This window comes from Brassica rapa, chromosome A10 (genome assembly GCF_000309985.2).
Source record: "Brassica rapa cultivar Chiifu-401-42 chromosome A10, CAAS_Brap_v3.01, whole genome shotgun sequence".
Lineage (NCBI taxonomy): Eukaryota > Viridiplantae > Streptophyta > Magnoliopsida > Brassicales > Brassicaceae > Brassica > Brassica rapa.
Window position 1 is genome coordinate 9,746,811 of NC_024804.2, and position 20,948 is coordinate 9,767,758.

General features: G+C 32.8%; 3 protein-coding genes, 1 long non-coding RNA gene and 1 other non-coding gene across 9 annotated transcripts; 1 reads left to right on the forward strand and 4 right to left on the reverse strand.

Annotated features, from left to right (window-relative positions):
• Positions 1-229: 229 nt before the first annotated feature.
• Positions 230-1,523, forward strand: LOC103844823. Of its 3 annotated transcripts, none has more exons than XM_009121645.3 (3): positions 230-535; positions 926-990; positions 1,072-1,523. In XM_009121645.3, the coding sequence occupies exons 1-3, from the start codon at positions 466-468 to the stop codon at positions 1,198-1,200; spliced, it is 264 nt and encodes an 87-aa protein (XP_009119893.1). In that variant the 5' UTR covers positions 230-465; the 3' UTR covers positions 1,201-1,523. The 3 variants fall into 3 exon arrangements, with proteins under 3 accessions (XP_009119893.1, XP_009119894.1, XP_009119895.1); XM_009121646.3 differs by having other exon boundaries at positions 932-990; XM_009121647.3 differs by having other exon boundaries at positions 938-990.
• A 785-nt stretch (positions 1,524-2,308) lies between these two features.
• TRNAG-CCC lies at positions 2,309-2,379 on the reverse strand. Its single transcript has one exon. It is a non-coding gene; the product is annotated as a tRNA-Gly (tRNA).
• An 83-nt stretch (positions 2,380-2,462) lies between these two features.
• Positions 2,463-3,887, reverse strand: LOC103844824 (thylakoid lumenal 17.4 kDa protein, chloroplastic). 2 transcript variants are annotated; one of them, XM_009121649.3, is made up of 4 exons: positions 3,632-3,887; positions 3,356-3,495; positions 3,007-3,253; positions 2,463-2,933 (listed from the first exon to the last, which is right to left on the reverse strand). In XM_009121649.3, the coding sequence occupies exons 1-4, from the start codon at positions 3,744-3,746 to the stop codon at positions 2,710-2,712; spliced, it is 726 nt and encodes a 241-aa protein (XP_009119897.1). In that variant the 5' UTR covers positions 3,747-3,887; the 3' UTR covers positions 2,463-2,709. The 2 variants fall into 2 exon arrangements, with proteins under 2 accessions (XP_009119897.1, XP_009119896.1); XM_009121648.3 differs by having other exon boundaries at positions 3,007-3,495.
• An 890-nt stretch (positions 3,888-4,777) lies between these two features.
• On the reverse strand, positions 4,778-10,534 carry LOC103844825 (WD repeat-containing protein 44). Of its 2 annotated transcripts, none has more exons than XM_009121651.3 (5): positions 8,181-10,534; positions 6,731-7,823; positions 6,547-6,637; positions 6,168-6,457; positions 4,778-6,087 (listed from the first exon to the last, which is right to left on the reverse strand). In XM_009121651.3, the coding sequence occupies exons 2-5, from the start codon at positions 7,694-7,696 to the stop codon at positions 5,506-5,508; spliced, it is 1,929 nt and encodes a 642-aa protein (XP_009119899.1). In that variant the 5' UTR covers positions 7,697-7,823; positions 8,181-10,534; the 3' UTR covers positions 4,778-5,505. The 2 variants fall into 2 exon arrangements, with proteins under 2 accessions (XP_009119899.1, XP_009119898.1); XM_009121650.3 differs by having other exon boundaries at positions 6,731-7,814; positions 8,181-10,532.
• Positions 10,535-11,576: 1,042 nt separating this feature from the next.
• On the reverse strand, positions 11,577-20,287 carry LOC117129016. The gene is made up of 2 exons (XR_004452576.1): positions 20,206-20,287; positions 11,577-19,929 (listed from the first exon to the last, which is right to left on the reverse strand). It is a non-coding gene; the product is annotated as an uncharacterized LOC117129016 (long non-coding RNA).
• Positions 20,288-20,948: the final 661 nt, after the last annotated feature.

Consider the following 20,948-nt stretch of genomic DNA (forward strand, 5'->3'; position numbering starts at 1 on the left):
GGTTTGTGGGTTCATTGCATTATCCCAAAATCATCTGATTTTGATCTCATCACTCTTTTATTTTTCTTGCTACTATCATCACCATTTTGTTGATAGTCTCGCCACTGTTTTCAACCTTCTTTATTGTTTTGTAATAAACAATGTCGATACTTACGTGATATTCTTATTCTTTGAAAAGTTATGTTGATAGGGGCTGTTCATGTTTTCATTATCATAAATAGGATAGTCATGGTTATCATCATCACCTTTACGACCAAATTCTATATGGACCAAAACAGTTTCCACCACATAAACTTGACCGTTTATAAATTGGAAACCAGCCTTCTCCCATCTTCTCATATCAAAACCCATTTCTCCTCTAATTATTTACCTTCTCCCCTAAACGAACAGAGAGCAATATTAACTATCATATATAGAAGAAAAAAACTATCATATTGTATAGAATACTAATCAAAACCATATAATATGGCGCCTTTCAGGATCACGCCCCTACCTCTCATCTTCCTCGTACTCATTGTTTGTTCTTCATCACTAGGTAAATATACTCCTATATCACATTATTTTCGGTTTTTACACGTTAGTTTTTACTTTGTATGAATGGATATATATATATATATATATAGTAATCGACCTCTCAGCCCAATCCATCTAAGTCCGAGATTAGCTTTTGATATCATATTTTCGTACATTCCTCTCTTCTAACGCTAATCAAATTTTACCTTGATACCATTCATTACTATTGTATTGGTGGAACCACGTTATAGTAACTATTTCCAATATTTTTCCAAAAAGTAAAATGTATCAGTAACCTTTTTTTGTTCAAAATGTATCACTAACTTTGCGTAAGTTACAATAAATCAATTTCTTCTAACTATTTGATCACTTAAAAGAATGTATAAACCGCTGATACAATGTTTGCTTTTAGCTACAGTGGAAGGCTCTATCCAGCTGGGAGGCCCAAAGATGCATGAGAGTTTCATGCGTTACAAGGTAGTGTATTTTATATGCGAAAATATTTAATAAGAACTTTGCTTTATATATTAATAATAACATGGTTTTTTAATTATGAAGAATGGGGAGACGGAAGTGAACAAGATCATGAGCCACAGGAAGTTGATGTTCCACTCGACTGCAGACTACGACGACGCAGGACCAAACCCTAAGCACGATCCAAGAAGGAAGCCCGGAGGCAGGCCTTGAATCATTCAAGTCACGATTCTCTCTCTCTCTCTCTCTCTCTCTATATATATATATATATATATATATAAACACATGCATGAACGGGTATTTATATATGAATGTATGTAATCCTTCTATTCTGACATTTTGTTTGAGGATGAGATCAGTGTACAATACCCTTCAGAAACGCGTTCGTGAAAGGAGATTAGTATACTAAATTACTAATTAATTATATCATCTTGTTCTATTGACATGCATGTATGTATGTAGTAGCCCGTAATTCTCTGTGTACTTCGTTATATCGGATATTAAATAAAGAGCGTTATAGCTGTTTTTATTTAAAATACTAACTCGGGGATCTTATCTGTTTTTAGGAAGATTAAAGTTGAACATTTAGTTATGATAAGTAAGACCACCTCCGTTGGAGGTTCTTTAATTAGAATCTTACTATTAAAAAAAAATAAAAAAAAATTGGAGAAAGAGTGAAAAAAGGTTCTAAAACAAGTGTTTTTAGAATTACTTCTAAACTTTAACCTTCTACATACTTTTTAATTAGCATTTTAGAATTAAAAAAATACAAAATTTATTTATTTAATTAAAGTATTATTTTTTTATTTTTTTAGAATTCCACCCAATTTTTAATGGTTGGAGGTGCTCTAAAACCCGTAGACCAAAGAGATTACTGAATTTTAATGTTTTACGAAATTGGTCGATGCTAATTGAGTGCCCGACAAACTTTTTAGGGCCTAGATCGGTTAATAAATTGTTTAATGCATTACTCCATTCGGATGAATTGATTAGTAAGATTTCTTACCAATAATATTTATTTAATTGAACATTTTGCCAACTTATAGACAGTATCGAACCTAACTTAATTAATCAACATTAGAAAATACTTATTTGTACTGTATTAAATCCAAAACTTCGAATCTAATATCTATACTAATTTACATAGTTACACCTCAAATAAAAACTTTTAATAGCGTAGTTAATTAGTTCTAACTAAAATCTATATGTAGACACACGAAAAAGAAGAAAGATTGTAAGCCCAGGTCATAAAAATACAAAATAATTACTCAAACACTTATAATGCAGAAAAGATTAAAAAAAAAAGAAAAAAAATTAAAGATGCGCATCCAGGGAATCGAACCCTGGTCAGTACCGTGGGAGGGTACTATGATACCACTACACCAGATGCGCTTCTGTGAAATAGCATACTATTGCATACATATATATATATATATCTTATACAAATCACACATGTATAGAAACAGAACTAAACATAGCCAAGTTCTTTTGATATCCTGCGATATGCGATAACATATTGTTCGTTAATTAACGAATAACAAAGAAAAACCCTTTTGTCTGATAACAAACTTTACAGGAATTGATAATACAAACCTCATAACTCTCTTCTGAGTCCTCCTATATTCCTTCAACACTTAACGTACTTATTTGTTCATACATTGTTTTGTGTCAACTCTCAAATTCTTACACATACCAAAACCCTTTAGTCTCTTCATCTCTTCTTTATCTGCAACCCAAGACGAGTCTTCCTTCTTCGTTAATAGTCTCGTTCCTACAAATCTTCTGAAGGTCTATGTAACCAATGATGGTGTCCTCAAAGACCACATCCTCCAGGTTTGCCTCGTCGAATGTCGAACCTGACAACACCGTGTTCTTGAACACAGCTCCTTTTAGATCCGACTTCCCGAAGTTCACCCGGTCGATGACAGCATTCGAGAAATTCACCCCTGCAACATCAAAACCTACTTTATACCATTTCGATTCCTATATATATATAAAGATTGTTGTTGGGTTACTTACCCTTGAAGCTTGCTCCAACGGCGTAAGCTTTTGACATAACGACTTCAGTCATGTCAGCACCATCAAACTTGGCGCCGGACATCAAGGCTGCAGAGAGTGTCTTGCCTTTGAGGTTGGACTGATCGTTTGTGTAGTCGCAGAACCTGAGATCGAGTGGCTTGTCATACACCCCGTTTGCTTGACCTATCGTGTTCCCGACAAAAGCTTGTTCACACCGAGCTGGATCTGTTGAAAGCGGAGGAAGTCTCTGAAACAAACAAAAAAAAGGAACATCATTCAGTTCTTGAAATGTTGAAACAGTTCTTAAGCAATTGGTAAGAGGAGAGAGAAAGCATAATGTCGCAGGGACCTGGTTAGCGGCAATGACGGGAGAAGCTAATGTAAGAGTGAAAGCGGAAAGAGCGGCGCAAGCGAGACATCCAAGCTCCTTAACAGGAGGAAACAAACTCTTCTTGATTCCTCGAACATCATCGTCTCCGTTTTCTCTAGCTGAATGCAAACCACACAAATAAAACATCATTATTTTTTTAAAACTGGAACAAATCATCACTACTACTCTGTGAAAGTCTATGAGTATGTAACAGAGCTAACATTCTTAAAAGAAAAAAAAAACTATGGGAATTACCGGAGCAATGAACAAGAGTTACGAAAGATCTCTGCTCCGTGGAACGGCGGAATCTACTGGAGAGATTGGGGGTAGAGAGATGGTTCCTGGAGAACTGGACATGAAGCGAAGCCATGATGATTAGAGTGTGTTGAGATTTTCTTCTGCCATTGGACAACGGACAACCGTTGAGTTATCTATCTCAAATTCGTTTTGGATCATGTTTATGACGTGGCATCACAGCTCAGATCATACACTTATCAACCTTTTACGCGTCCACCCCTTTTTATCGGGCCGATGAAACTATGATCCAGTTTAATATAAATAAGCCCAATCAAAAAAATTGAACTCTTCTTTCACCACATTTTAACCACTATACTAAAACACTAAGTTACATATTAATTTTATATTACTTTATTATTGAATAAATAAATTCATATTGTTATCGTTTCTATATTTTTATAGTCTCAAAAGTTATATCAGATATAAAATTGAATATCTCACAGTAAAAATGTATTAAATCGTATGCTATATAATAATTTTATTTATATTTGATTTTGCTTAAATTTTATATTTTGTTGACATAAAGAAGTTATATAGTTAAACCTCATCATATACCGCTGTACTTAAAAAAATTACGGTAAATATCCAATGAGATAACTAGCACTTATGGTATTTTTAGTGGTATAGGATTCACACGAGTGTAAATTGCGTTTATTAAGGGCATCTCCAATCCACTCCATATTTTACTCCAAAATTGAGAAAATAGAGTAGGAAATGGAGTAATGAACAAAAAATAAAAGGATTACTCCATTTATAGAGTAATGCTTTTATTTTTTGTTCATCACTTCATTTCCCACTCTATTTTCTTAATTTTAGAGTAAAATATAGAGTGGAGTTGGAGATGCTCTAAGTTTGTGTTGTAGTCACTGTCGATTAAAATGGAGTAAAAAAACGGTTCTCTTAGATACCTTCGACGGACTCTCTAATTTTACTCCGGTGAACGGTCATTGGACGATAGTCGATCTCTTTCAAGAGCATCCTGATCATCGGAAAAAAAAAATATCCAACGAGATATATAACCATTGAAAAGCACTAACTAATTAATTTAGTCATGTTTCTCTATTTATACAATTATTAAATTCTTGGTTTAGAAGATACAAAAGGTTGATATCAGTAAAAAAGTTTTTTTTTTTTTTTGTACTAACAGATCATATTTACACAAAATTACAAATACAAATTTTCGGAGCCTCTCTGAGATAGAGGGAGCTAACAATCAACTGATTTTTCCTCTAATCAGACATAAATCCAAATATTTAAATCTACAAAATAAGCTGACAAATTCGCCTACACGTTAGAATCAAATTATACAAACAAAACCTTTCACTACCGTTAAAACCTTCTTTTTTTCTTTTTCTTTTACTCATATGAAAGATCTTCCATGGAGGATCTTTTCTGTGGAAGTAACATCAACGTCTTTCTGCTTCAACCACTCCTTTCCATGATCTCTTGCCTCTTCTTCTTTGGACCCCACACTCGCCTGTCAATATTTGTCAGAAAAATCCGTACACTTATTAAGACCCATTTTCCAACCGCCACTTACTGCCAAAGAAAGAAACATCTGTTCCTTATCATCCCCTCCGTCTACATCAAATCTCTCACTGACCCTTCTTGATAGATTTCTCTACATCATCTTGACTAGTGAAAAATAGCATTTTGAGTCTCCTTTTGACTATTGAACAATAGCACAAATCTGAGGATAGATCTGGTTTGTGCTTTGGGACCCCACCATAGACCTGCCAGAACCATGTGCTTGTGCCTAGCAAGAAAGGAACAATGGCATCTGCTTTTGTTTTTCCAAACTTAGGAAAAAAAAACCAAACCAGTATTCTTCTTCAAGTTACAGTTACAGGCAAGCCGTAGTTCTGAAACGTTCTGATCCTTCCGTCCCAACCACCTGTTACAATGACCATACCCCATGCCAGAGAGCTAGTTGATCTCTGGTATGATGACTTAAGAAACTTGTAATGAGATGCAGTCATTGAAGAGAGAGGATTGTTAGCAGGTAAGTTTTCCTCTGGCCATGTTGCGCTTCCTTTGGGAACTGATCCAGGGACGTATCCTTCGTTAAGAGATAAGCAAGGGGGTGAAGCAAACGGGAGAGTTGCGTTGTGATCTGAGAATCCACTCCAGGTAGCTGCAACGGATGCATTGGTGGAGAAACGTTCAAAAGATTTAATCTTCTTGGTTTGGGAAGAAGAAGATGAATCTAATTCCTCCACATTGCTCCATATATATACATTGGAGTCCTCACAAGCTGAAACAATGTGCTTTCCATCAGACGTGAGAGACGCTGACGTGAGGCTCCTCGTCTTGCAAACGCCTTTGTATTTTCTGACGACATCGTTGCCTTGGAGGATTCTGACTTTGGAATCCGCAGAAACAACCAGGACTTTGCTCTGGTCTTGTGGTAAGAACTGTAAGAAAAGACAAATGTCAAGAGAAGTAAACAAAAGACCAAGACCAGAGTGAAACAAAGAGAGATGATTATTATTACCTGAAAACCAGTAATCCGTTTATTTGAAGACTTCTTCTTGTGATGCAAATGTATCTGAGAGTCCAGCTCCAAGTAGTCTCCAGACATGCTAAAGAATCTGCAACTTCCGGTTAGAGAACCAATGATTCCTCCCTGTCCATCCGGACGGTAACACACTGCGGATATAATGTCTTTAAGATCTGCCCAATCAACAACGTTGCAACCAGAAATGTTCCAGATCCGAACTTTTCCATCAATTGAACCACTCATGAAGTTGTTCTCATTTACAGGGTTGAACTGAACAGAAGTTACTGCCAAAAAAAAAGAAGAAGATAATGTCAGCTCAATGTAGTAGCAACTGAGATAACTAGAGAACCAAAAAGAAGAAGAAGAAGCATACCATAACCATTGTGAGGGAAAACTCCACGGCAAACATTGCTACCGAGTTTCCATAACCGGACAGTTTTATCCATTGACGCCGAGAGAAGAGACTGCACCATAACATATGCATCAGTTTCTCTCACTTCTATTAAAGCAATGGTTGTAAGCTAATAAGGAAATGAAGAAGATATTTGAAAGCTTACATTATCCTTTGACCAAGAGATGTCCAAGACTTCACCAGCGTGGCCACGGAACTCATGTAACGGTTTCTCCACTAACCGGAAAACTTTAGGAGGAAAGACAATGCAGGCTGAATCAGATGTTTTCTTGAAACTTTCTGTCGTCTTGTTTGGTTTCTTATCCTCATCCAACAAGACAGGTTTCAACTGAGCAAGATCGTTTACCTCGAAGTACATACAAGAAGGGTTTATCTCGTTAAGGCAATCCTTTCGAAGCAGTCTAGATCTCTTGTCCTCAATGACTTTCCACACACGCACAACCCCATCTTCACCAGCGCTCGCAAGATACTTCCCATCGCGGCTGAACTTCATCGCCAAGATGGAACCGTTGTGTGCTTTAATGTCTTGACTCTGGTAAAGAGCTGAGAGCTCCTTGGCTTGTTTCTTACAATGCTTGACCTTAACTCTTGAAAGCACATCACCATAGCCAGTGGAAGAAGCTCTGGTTCCACCACCAGATTCTACCTTTGTATCCGCGGAACATCCCATAGAGAGCAGCCTTGTTAACCATCCCTTCTTGCTCTGCTTCTCTGTTTCCTTCACCTGACAACATCTGGAATCAGAACTTGCTGCCGTTGAAGAGCTTTCCCTTCTCGTCACATCACATCCACCGACATTTTTATCAACTCTCATCAGAGACAACTCCTCTGAAACTACTTCAACCACGCTTGAACCAGAACCAGAGGAAGATACTTGGCTAGAGAAACTGCTGTACCCTTGCTCAGCTTCAATACAAATCTCTTGAGACTCGACATCCATATTCTTCAGATCTCCTTCGACTCCCATCCACTCCAAGAACCTCCTCCGCCGCTCCACAACGCTTCCAGGTGAATCATTCCAAACATGGAAACCAAAAGCACTTGGATTCATCATCTCTTCCTCGTTGGCATCAAAGAAGTGCAAATCTTCCTCTTGAGACAAGTAATCCATTATTCTTCCTCCACAGAGTTTTCTTCAAACAATGAAACCCATCTCAAAGAACAATGCTTTTTTTATCTCTCAAAAGTGGAATTCTCCCAACTGCCAGTTTTGCTTCCAACCAAGCAACCTACAATAGCTTTTATATATAAACTTTAGAAATAAATAAAATATAAATAAATAAATAAAGAAGTTTACAAAATAAGCAATCACAGAGTTCGAGAAAAATGAGTTTGCAAAGATGAGTTAAAATAAACATCAATCTCAATCCAAAACCCATTGAATCTAGTCTAACTCTCTCTCTCTCTCTGAGGCATTTCCACGAACATCTTGTGTGGTCTGATCAATGTTGTAAAGCAACCAAAGAAAACAAAAGAAAAGGAGGTTTTCTCAGCACACAGAGAAGAAGCTGAATTAGCATTACAAAAAGTGAAAAGATCTCATTTTTAGATCCTAAGAAATTGCGTCAGGCGCGAGCATCACTGAAATTGCTTACGTGGGTTTGTTCTTTAATCACTTGGTTTCTTCAAAACACATCCCTAAGAACAAGTCTTACACACACACACACACCCATTCAAAAGACCATGTGAAGTGAAGTCTCTCTTTTACGACCAACCCAGAGAGAATTAAAAGGAAAATAAAAAAATAGTACAAGAGATGTGTTTTTATTTTAATTAAAATAAAGGAAATGATCAAAGGCTTTTTTATAAAAAAAGAATTGAAAGCTGTGAAGAAAGAGACAATAAGGAAGGAAGAAGAAGAAGATGGATTGTCCGAAGAATGGCACTAGAGTTTTCGAAAGAGGCACACGATTCTTTCCTCTGTCCGTTTGCTTTGCCTTATTTAACCTCTCTGTCTTTATTGTAATTATTTTCTTAATTATTCGGTAATTAATTCTATATTAACCCACACGAGCATGTTCTTTTTTGGGAGCATGTTTTTTGACATTTATTGTATATATTTTTTAAAGATCTTCTTATGTTGCCCTATAGTAATTGTTGTGGTGAGGAGGATGAACTATTTTGATGTAAATTAGAATTGAATCCTTTTTATTGTGTGCAAATTAGAATGAATCCTTTAGATGTGAAGTTAAATTGTTTTTTTTTTAACCTTCTACAGTTACAAGTTACTATGACCATGTTCGGTTTGCATGTTGTTAGGACTAACGACCATGCTCTGCAAGACTGCAATCAAATTATGTTTAAATTCTTTTCAATAATATGAATTAGTGATCAGCGATTAGTTCCACAAAATACTAAATTGTGATTTGTGCTCACAGTTGTAGATTATAAGTGGTACTCTCGCAGAACCAGATAAAGTAACAGGACCTATACCGCAACACATCTTCAGAGATGCAATTTCCCTAGTATTATTGGGTTGGTTGGTTAATCCATCTACTTTAGTTTCAAACTTTCGATAAAGAACAATTTTAATTACATTTTTTGTTTGATGTTTTACACTGCTACTTCGAATATATGTTCTTCACACTTTTTTTTTTCTTCACTCTTTTTTCTTTTTCAAATACCGCTATCATACTTTAATTTTTGTTTATATTGAGAAATTTTTAAAAGTTATTTTAATGTTAAGATACGTAAGACTAATTCATAATCATATAAACAACGGATTTTTTAATGAGATAATGATGATGATATGTATTGTTCTTTAATTATATTCGTATTCATCTGCATTTGATTTATTATCATTTCTTTATATGGTTACCACCGGCAAATTCTATCGAGGTTGGGGGAATACGTATCATCAAAATAGATTCTTAATTACATCCATCAATCTCGTCTTCTCATTGTTTACTTTCAATCAATAATTATATTCGTTATGCGTAAATTTCTCATTAGTTTTTGTATTTTTAAACAATATTTGTGGTACATGCTTTGTTGGAGCCCACATAGCTGCATGATGACTACGCGGCATGTTCCGAGTTCGCTTTGCCTTTGATCAGATTCGAACTATTATCTGTCACATTAACAACTTAATTTCCAGTTGTTTGATACCTTAATTATTCGTTGTATAATGAATTAGAGCTCTTTTATGTTTGTTTTTATTTAGCTCTTACTACTCTGTGATTGTTTGACAGCACAACTGGAATATTTGTTACTCTTCATAATCATAGAAAGCTAAACTCAAATATGGTATACTTTTTCTGGTTTCACGTTCTTTTAATAATATCAGGTATAAGGTTACAGAGATCAGTATATCATAGATAAATAGGAAAATATATATGAATCCACTGGAAAAGAACTTTGGGTCCCGGTTTAGAAATCTGGATGCATAACTAAAATTTACTATTTTTGGGTTTTTAACACTGAAATTATTATATTAACAACATATGATATAAGGTATGATTCTTTTGTGAAATAATCAAGTTCTTCTAGAAGGAAGCCTAACATAGGAAGCCAAAAAATAAATTTTAAGAGCAGTGTTCAAGAAAGAGCTAAGCAGATGGTGACTCAACACCTGGCACAAAATGATTAAATGAATGTCTAGATTATTAGTTAGACAACTTAGATATTTATAAATTATAAAATATTATTATTTATAAATAAAATTTATATTAGATTATTTTTGTAAGAGTATATATTATAATACATTAATTATTATAATTTATGAATAATAAGCTATATATTATTTACTTTACAATATTATAATAGTATAGACGGTTTAGAAAATAATCACCACAATTTTATAAATCCATTGTTTAAAAGTAACTTTAGTCATGACATCAAATTTAGTATTTAAATTATATTAAATTTGGTATGTGGTTGTTATTTTTAATTATCATCTAAAACCATAACGCTAATTTTAATATCAAAAACATATTTTATATTTTTAATATTTTAGTTTAATAGTTTAATACGTTAATTATTTTTAATTAGATATTATATTTATAGTGTTTAGATTTTATGTTTTTGTTAAAATTTGGTAATTTTATGTTTTTAATATCTATTTATTTCTTACTTAATTATATATATATATATATTTATGTAAAACATTTATTGAAATTAAAAATTTATATATTTAAAAATAAAAAGCACATAATAATTTTTTTTATTTTTTTCAATTTCATGTAATTGAAAAATACAAAATAGTATGTCATTTTTATTATTAAATCTATTTTAAATAATATTTAAATATAAAAAAATTAAAAAGATAAAATAGTATGTCATTTTTATTTTTAACTATAAATTAAAACCATCAATAATTTTATTGTAACATCCGAGTTGTGATATATGGAAATGCTTAAGAGAATTGATTTGGCTACTTATGTCATCAAAGTTGACTTACATTTTCCGTCGCACATCCGTTTAGAACTTCAGAGTTAGGCATGCTTTAGCTGGAATAACGGAAGGATGAGTGACCTATCAGGAAGTGATCTGTAATACCGTGTGAGTGAGGCCAAAGCACATGGAAAAGTCACGTGGTGATTAAAAGGTTAGTAAATAAGACTTTCGTGTCTTTGGAAAATTAACTCACCGACCGTTAGAATGAAATTGGATCTACGGACCGAGAAAACGACGTGGATGGCCTATTAACTGTGGGCGGTTGGGACATTATAGTTATTCTACCCATAGTTGAATTAAAATAAATTATTTTAATACTTAGTGTACACTAAGTGAATAGTGTGTTTTACTAAATTTGGTATAATACTATTTACAAAATATTAATTTTGGAAAGAATAATATTATATTTGGTACTATATTGGAGATGAAATTACAATAATTTGTTGTTTTGGTGTTTCATTAGAATTGGTCTAAAAACACTACAACTAACAAGCGAAGGATGGACGGACAAATGATTAAAAGGTGAAGCTCAAAACCCAAAATTACAGAGCCAAACTATACATACTCGGAGCTGTTTAATTTTATGTTTCTTTAGCTTTATATAATTTTGTGTTGATCCCTCCTATAAGATTATAGTCTGTTTTTCTTCATTTTCTGTGGTGAAAATTTCCTTTCACTCTTGAGATATTTTGCCATAAAAATCCTCTGATAATTAAGAAGTTATCATAAGTAATTGTATCTGCTAAATAGGAAAAATATACATTATTCAAAATGGTCCTAACAGAAATTAGTACGACAAGATTTAAACGAGTTGTACTATATATTAACCAAAATATATTTAGTTTCTAAAAGGAATTTTATTGTTTGATAAAGGAATTAGGTGTATAATATATACGTATTATATCATCAACATTATTTGCTATTGAAGCCCGTCATGGCTGAGCAAAGTATGTCTTCCTCTTTAAGCAAAAGTAAACAAGTACAAATTAATAATGCAATAACTAATAATGTAGTGATGAAATACTGCCTTTATAGTTGCGAAGGCAGGGCACCTGGATTCACGCAGACTTGTATTGTAAAGAGAATATATGTTGTCACATTTACAAATTTTTTTTTTTGTTACTTAGATCGGTTAAACAAAAGATCTTCAAGATTTCTTGATAATAATGATGTTATTATACATGCATCATTATATTATAATATATGGGCAACTTGGTTTTCTCCTTAGAGCACCCGCAATGGTGTTACTCTAAGGGGAGTCCTTAAAAAAAGTGTATTTTGATTTTTTAAGTTTTATTATTTATTTTATTTTTTTAGATAAAAAAAATAAATATCAACTAATCGCGGGTCGCCATATGTCGTCGGGACCCGCAAATAGTGCAAGGATTCACTAAGAAAGAGTCCTTATTTAGAAATTTTAAGGATTGAATCATTAGTTTTTGGTGGAGTCTACCGATTATTTAATTATTTTTTCCTTAAGATTTCCTTTTAAGGATTCCTATTGCGGGTGCTCTTAGTCCGCCTAGTATTTTCTTCCTTTTCCAAGAGTCTTTACGGGGTATTAGATGTATTGATAGTTTTCCGACAAAATAATACTAAATATTGTTCCTTCTAAGTACCTTTATTGCTTTTTTTGGTCTAGTTCAACAGTTTTCTGTTTTTAATTATTTTAGCCGGTTTTCTTATGTTTATGTTGTATCTTGAGATGTTTTAAATCTCTGTGTATCAACAAAAGTCCGGTATTTCTTGCATGTGTCGTAAGCACAAAAAAAGAAAATTCACTATCAAGATTGACTTCTGAAGGATGTGACCGTGTGAGGGATGTAGGCTTCCACAGTAAAATATGCTTTATTGGTTTAGAAAATTTTATTTTTTCTAGATAAATATGTATTTCTATATAGAAAAAGAAATCGGGTTTTGAGGGTGATATAAATACAGATATAAAGATTTATAAATTAATTCATTCACATAATAATAAAACACCCTAAATGAGTATTTGCTTCGATATGTTTTTTCTCTCTTTTGTTTTTTTCGAGTTACTTCTCGTTTGTTCACAGCATCTTAGTACCGAATTTACGTTTTTAATTAGAAGTTGTAGGCATATCTGGTATACCGTATACTTGGAGTCTTCACTTTAATTTTTAGGTCGTACATGAGGAAGAGCATGCACTTGGATACTTGGAATGTCATGATGAATTCATCAAGGAGAAATAAAAGAACCTTCAAAAGTTGAGGAGAAGACATGTTAATCAGTAATCTAAACCGATGATCCAACCGATCAAGAATAAGTATAACAAATGAGCTAACCGATCACCATGACAGATCAAGATAATGATCATCAACATTGTTCTAGACGGCTCGAAGATTCACCAAAGCAAACATATTAAGCCATGTTGAGATATCATCTTAAGTAATCTACTATGTTATTTGAAATTTCAAGATTGACTCGGTTTATTTGAGACGAACTAGCTAGTCTGAACCAAATTTGTATTTAATCATCTTTATGAGATTATATGCCTAATTTTTATTGTCTAAGTTCTTTGAACCATTCTTCATGCATATTTAGTCATCTCTATTTTCTTTAGTGAAGATTTCTTGTCATCATTACATTTAGTATATTTATGATGTGTTAAATTTTTTTTACTATTTGCTTGTTTAAAAAACACAAGTAGTCTAATTATTTGATAAAAAAAGCCTTGGTACAGCTTTGTTCATTTAAGATGTTTGCTTCAATTGACTTACACTCAAGTCAATATAATTTATAACTAATCCCTAATTCTTTGCAAAATGTGTTCCTACATTTAATACTTCTGTGCATTTCGTCGTGTACTTGAAATTTTGATTTATCAAATTAAGGCATAAGCTATCACATAATTCACTTCCATTGCCCACAGTTCAAATATTTCGATTTTCAAAGAGTGGTTATCATTCAAGGAAAACTGTGAGCTTATTATCTCCTTTGTTACTAAACTAAGAAACATGTTGGCTAAGTTACAGCCATCAAATTTTCAAACTCTAAAACATATCTTCTTGTAAAACTTAGAGAGTTTCGTGTCCAAGTAAAAAAGAATCGTTTGTGTCCAAGTAACAAAAGAATTATTATCAATTTGTCAGTAATATGTAACATCTATTATGTGGATTGCCAGGTAGGTATGCTATCTTTATCAAGAACAAAAAGAAAAGGAAAAACATATTGCAAAAAAAAAACAGATTAAACTATAGATAAAAAGCGCACGACCACCGATCTTATATTATATTTGTTTTTTTTTGTTAAAGGGATATTATATTTGTTATTGTAGGTTTTTCTATAATTACGATACTATATCTGCATATCGAGTCAAAAGAATCATTTTCCCAAAGCTGCGGTTCATAGAATAGCCACTTCATTGCTTTGGTTGTTGAAACGTTGATATTCTTCCTTCATGTTCATCAAAATCATCCAGATTCTCCTAACCTTACCAACTTCATTATTACCTCATCATATTTCTGTCTAGACTTTATTTAACTCTTTAAATCCATTTTTTAAATTTTATTCTTTCGTTAAATAACTAAAATAAATTTAATTAAGATCATGTTTATGATCTATCAACTTGAATAGGTATAAGGATATCATCGGGTAGTTTCATCGAATTTTCCAATTTGCCTTCTATTTCTACGAAAATTCATTCTCTTTATATAAGCTGTGATGAAGCATAGTTTAACACTTTACATTTTGCTATGGTAGCACATTAATGAGTAACATTTTGTATATTTCTCGGAAGTTTTTGATCCAATGGTCAGGGGATTTGGCATTTAGATAGAAGGAAAAGTATCTGTATTCAATTTGAAAATCTAACGAAAATAACTATATGATTCAGAGTAAGAGTGGGTAAACTATTTGGAATTCGATTTCAGATCCGGTTCGATAATATTATAAATATGTAATTAGAAAATACGATAACCAGAAATATATATATTTAAACTGTCACTGAATCTAAATATTTTATTATTTTAATCAGTGCTCAATTTAGTTTAATAATTAATAATTTAATAATATTATTTAAATTATTTTGACTATTTTGGAAATATTCGAATTGAATCTGTATTATATCCGCAATTGTTTTTTTTTTGAACATTTATATCCGCAAATGTTGACGGATTTAAATCCATTTTATAATTTTAGACCCTACGTATAAAGGTTTCAGTATCCTAAAACTGTAGAGTACCATACTTGTGCCCATCCTTAAATAGTTTCAGTCTTTAAAATGTTTTAAACGAAATGAGTCAAGGGGTGATTAACCGTAATTCACTCTGCCGACATATTCTTTAAAACTAATAAAAATATTGAAGTAATGCTTACTTGTTTCGCCACCAATATTAGATAAACGATAGTTATATTTATTTGTACGCATGAGGTATGCACTTGCAGAGTTACAGAAAAAAAAGGTATGCACTTGCAGATTATCAGATTATAATTATAGATTACAATATTTTCTTGTCATAAATACATAATTTATCATTTTGAGTAAAGTCAACAATGACAGTAATTTAAAAATTAACACGCCATGCTAGTACGATACGAGTGGTAGAGCCAAAAACTTTTTATACTGGAATCCCAAAAAAAAAAAATCAAAAACACAATGTTTAAATAACCAAAAAACTACAAATGTATTACACAAAAAAAAAACTACAAATGTATTATATCTTCACTCATAACTTGAAACTTTTTTATAGCAGTTTCATTGACTATATTCAAATATTGTTTTTTTCAATACAACAAATAAGACAATCACTTAGAAACTGATCACCCATGCAATTTCTGTCTTGACGATCTTCATTCTCCAAAGTCAAAAATAACTTCAAAAGCCTATACACCAAAAATTGAAAAAGATGTTTCTTAGTTTCTACCATTAACCGCGATAGATCTCCAAAATGTTTCAAATCAACAAACTTTTCATCTCCTCGTACATTATCAATATAAATGTCAAGTTGCTGCTTAAGTGATATGCATTCTATCACACTAAAATCCTCAGGATATAATTTAGCTAGTCTTAATAACTTTTCTTTATCAAACTCACAAAATGAAGCAGTAGGACTTTAAGCTGATGTGCAAACAAGTAACTCAGAGTTTACCTCGTTAAAGCGACCATTAAAATCTTGAAGTGCCATATCCAATACTGTATAAAAATAATTGACTTGATAATGATGCAAGTTGGTAATGTTGGTCTTTTTGTGTAACTTCCTTGGATCGATGAAATCGTCCTCCATGTTGAGAATACCAGTGTCATGTTTCCACAAAAAGCTGAAACATCATTCAAAAAAAGAATCCCAGCCATCATATCTAAACTTTTGTAGTTGTCGCTTAGTGGATACTACTAATGAGACACCATTTAGAATGTCTTGATCTTTTAGTTGCAAGACCAGTGACAAGTTTTTTGTGAGTCCCAAAATGTGCAACATCAAATGTAGGTAGAATACACAATTAAAAGTATGAATATATTTGAGAAAACCATTTGCTTCATTTCACTGGATAAGATCAGCACATTCATCCTCGACGTACACAAGCATCTCATCCACATAAGAAAACATCTCAACTAACCGCAACAACGTTTGATAGTGAGAACCCCAACGTGTACTTCCTGGTCTTGGAAGAGAAGACTCTTGATTCAGTCTTTTTCCAATCTTGATTTCACCACTGCTTATTCTCTTTTCAATTATATACCGCTGAATTTCTCGCATCTTATATTTCCTTTTACATGAAGTTTCAACCACATTCACTAACAAATAAATCTTATCAAAGAAATCTCTAACTTCAAAACGCTTCTTCGCGACAGCAACAACTACCAATTGTAGTTGGTGAGCAAAACAGTGACATAGTATGCCGAACTGTTTTCTTTTTAAATCAGTGCTCTTAGACCATTAAATTCACCTCTAATATTTTCCTACTCCATCATAGCCTTGTCCTCTCACCATTTTCAGACTCATACTATATTTAGCAAGCAATGAATCAATTCCGGATTTCAAAGATAAAGAACATGTATCCTTCACATGGATAAGACCAACAAATCTCTCTTTGACAATACCATGTTTATCGACAAAGCAAAAAACTATAACCATTTACTCTTTCATAGAATAATCAGCTGATTCATACACCAATAAAGCAAACACATCATTGTCCATCTCTTGAACTATGGAATTAATTACTTCTTCTTAAAAGCAATCAAAATGTCTTTTTGAATAGGATGAGACAAGACACCATTTGGTTATTTCCAGGAGCATTATTCACCACAACCGTGCTTGCAACTTCATTCTACGCAGCAGTATAGTTCACTAACTCCAAAAAAAATTCTTTTGCTGCTAGAATCGGCTGTCTCATCATGAGAACGAAATGGTAATCCTTGTTTCAGTAAGTATCTAGCAGCATCGACTAAAGCATTTAGTCGGATACGATACTCTTTTTTTACGACATCAGTTTGCTTTTGAAAAGCATGTTGGATTGACTGACCTTGTCTCATCAAATCTTCACACTTCTTCTTGGCTATGTTGTGAAATCTATTTATCACACCTACATAGCCAGCCAATTTGTCAGACTTATTCTAACTATCAAATCCCTCTATGACAAATCCAACACTTACACATTTTTTCTTGTTGCTGAATAAATAACAAAAGAAACAATATTCATTCTCTTTTTTTACACTGTATTCTAACCAATCCCATACTGATCAAACCAAGAAGGATTAAACCGCATTAATACACCTAAGATAACTTTTTGCTTAAAACTATGCCCACAAAGTTGAAAAGATCATCTAGTCAAATACTTGCGTCTCACCTTGTCTATTTGATTATGATCATATTCATGAATCTCTTTTCTTTCTCTGGGATCATGCGGCATGTCGTCTAGGTGAATATCATCTGTTGATGAAAATTTTCTTTTCAGATTTAGAAATTGATCCATTAGTTTTCTATTAAATAAGATAGATTAGTCTTTTTCTAAATATAAAATTAATTATTAAAAATATTCAGATCATGAACACAAAGTAATAATATAAACAAAAGAGTAGAATATACCAAAAAAGTATATAAAACTAACCTGAATGTGGAGCACAAGTTAGAACAGGTCGCCGTCGTCTTGTGTTGCAAGGGAAGAGAAACATGTTTTTTTTTCTATTTTAAGTTTGCTTATATTTTTAATGTTTCTGTATTATAAACTATTTGGGCTTAAACTAAAATATTACTAAAGTTTAAATACCCAAAACATGTTTAATGATTTTATAATCTTTTGCAACTATAGAAAAATAAAATTAAAACTAATATAAATCCAAAGTTTTAAAAATAAAAATGAAAATATATTACTTGTATAATTAGCTTTTTCTTTTAATGTTTTGTAATTATTTTTGTGGGGTCAAATTTATTTTTTAAGTGGGATCAATACAAATTTTTTTAATTTTATTTTTTAAAAAGTAGTGGAGTCAGCTGACCCTTTACCACTTTGCTGCCTCCGTCCACCCAGAAATTTTTAGTTAATAAGTTAACTCATGGGAGGTTGGAGGCAAAGGGCATGTTCGTTTACGTGATGCGCGACTTGCAACCTCCGACCAAGATTACGTTGGTTTTCTGTCGTTCGACCTATACATATGACTTACGACTAAAATTTATTCGTTTACGTGTCGCGCGACCTGCAAACAATCGTGAGATCAAAATTTTCTTAAATTTTAGTTAAAATCGGAACGTACGACTGGTCGCACGATCAGTCGCGCGTCATCAAAACGAACAACAACCTGCAAATAGTAGATTACGCGACAGCAAAACGAACAACAACCTATGACTTGCGACCAATCGCAGATCGCATGTCACATATTGCCCGATAGGTAAACGAACATGGTCATATACTCTCCGATATTGGATTTACGTTTTTCTTCTCGGACAATTAGCTCTAAAAACGGGAATACAAAAAATGGTAATAAACAAATTGAATTTTTTGTTTCAAAGTTAGTTAATTTTAGTGGACGATAATGTTTTTCTAAAATCAGTTCAAACGAATTAAAAACTCAAGCCTTTTTTCAAAAAAAAAATTATAATTAAAAAGTTCAAAGTTTTAGCAAAAAGATAATAATTAAAAAGTAACAAGTACCAGATAAATCTATTCAGAGTAAGCCTTTGTTTTACTTAACGAATGGTCATAACAGAAGAAAATTTATAACGACTTTCTATAAATTTTGGCCGCCATACGAGCAGTGTGTGATGTAAACCGTTTACTCTGCATACTTATTCTTTACGTATAAAGTTACAAATGCATGTATATATGATTACGTAGGCGCATACGTGTTGCGTTGCTTTTTCCCGGACGTGGTTAAAAAACCTACCGACGTGTTCACTTGCCATATTGACTAAAAAGAGATATAGTATCTTAGAGCAAAGTCCATTGGTTAGAGACCTAATGGGTTCTAATAAATAAATTAATATTTAATTTAGTGATTTCAAAAGTTAAGAATCCTTGTTAGTCTAATTAATTTTTTCATTTTCTAGTGGGAGAAAAGTTCTTAAATTTTTTTTGCAACAAAATGAATAGTGAAACAAAAGACCATATTATAATGACAAGTAGACACAACTCTTTCTACTTTATATTGATCATGAATGGTGAAACACAAGCAGACACAACTCTAACAAGACAGTAATCTTGTGTTTTTCTGCATTGGTGCCAAATCAAAACTACACAATCAGACTGATCAGGTTTGAACTTAATTGCGTCTATTGTAAAGCGGTTTAGCGTTACTAAACTAAAACAGAGAGCAAACTAAATGCAAATCACTTCGACACAGCTAACAAATAGGATTGCCCTTAAGTCTATTTAATTCCCAACCTAATCACACAACTAACAAAACATTAAAAGTAAAGTCTACTAACGTCTTGCCTTGTGTCTGAGTTTGTTCCCTTCCCTTGTAATAAAGACGATGTGATTCCCTTATGCAACTGTAAAGAGAAAAACGAAAACAAAATGTGAGACGATGGCTAAAGAAATCCAAATAAAGACTTATCCTTTATGACAAGCACACAGAAGACATTGCATTGATACTCAAACAAACTAAACCCAACTTCTCAAAATGTGGTATACACGATAAGCATACATAGCTAGAAGAACCATACACGAAAATGGTTTTTATCACAACTACTAAACCAGTCGAAATAGAGAAAGAGAGATACAAATAGGACTGGTCAAATTAAAAGGTGACATGTAGGAGTCCTTACCAATCCTTAAAATTCCAATTTAAACAGCGGTTCTCTGATTTATTTTCCTTTTTCATTTTCTTGTTTGGAATCTCAGTTAAGAGGTCTCGTTGGAGCTGGTCTTAGTTTCTCCCGTGCGGATTTATTCAGAATATTTTGGACCCACTCAATAACACCATTACAATGGACCGTAGCACCTAGCCATTCGTGAATAAAAGATTTAAAGATACGTACGCATATTGAATTATACACTACGCGTATTTGGGTGACTGGGTGTCGGTGTATGTTATATAGTCAAAGACTTTGACGTTGGAGTTTGGGAGATATAACAGGGAGATTCACTAGTTTCTGTATTGAATGATAGTTATGCCACACGTCAATTTCGATATTGATATAATACTAGGGTTGTTAAAAATTATAAAGCAGTTTTTAGTATATATAGGAATTGGGAAACCAATTACGCCAAAAACGAATATACTAACAATAAAAAGAAAACTTGACGACCACGTTGACTAGTATGAGATAACTAATGTAACTTGTTCAGCGGTTAATTTACTCCCTTGTTGATGGAACGTCTCGGAATTCGAGACACATGTGATTGTGGTTTGTTACGCGCATGTACAACAATGAAAAAAGTAATTAGGTTAAACGTTACAGTTATAATATGATACTACTATATAATAGATTTCTTTGAAACTTATAATACTAGCGTGATGTACACGTGACTGTCTTCTTTTTTTTTTTGGTAAAAATGTAAAGCACGT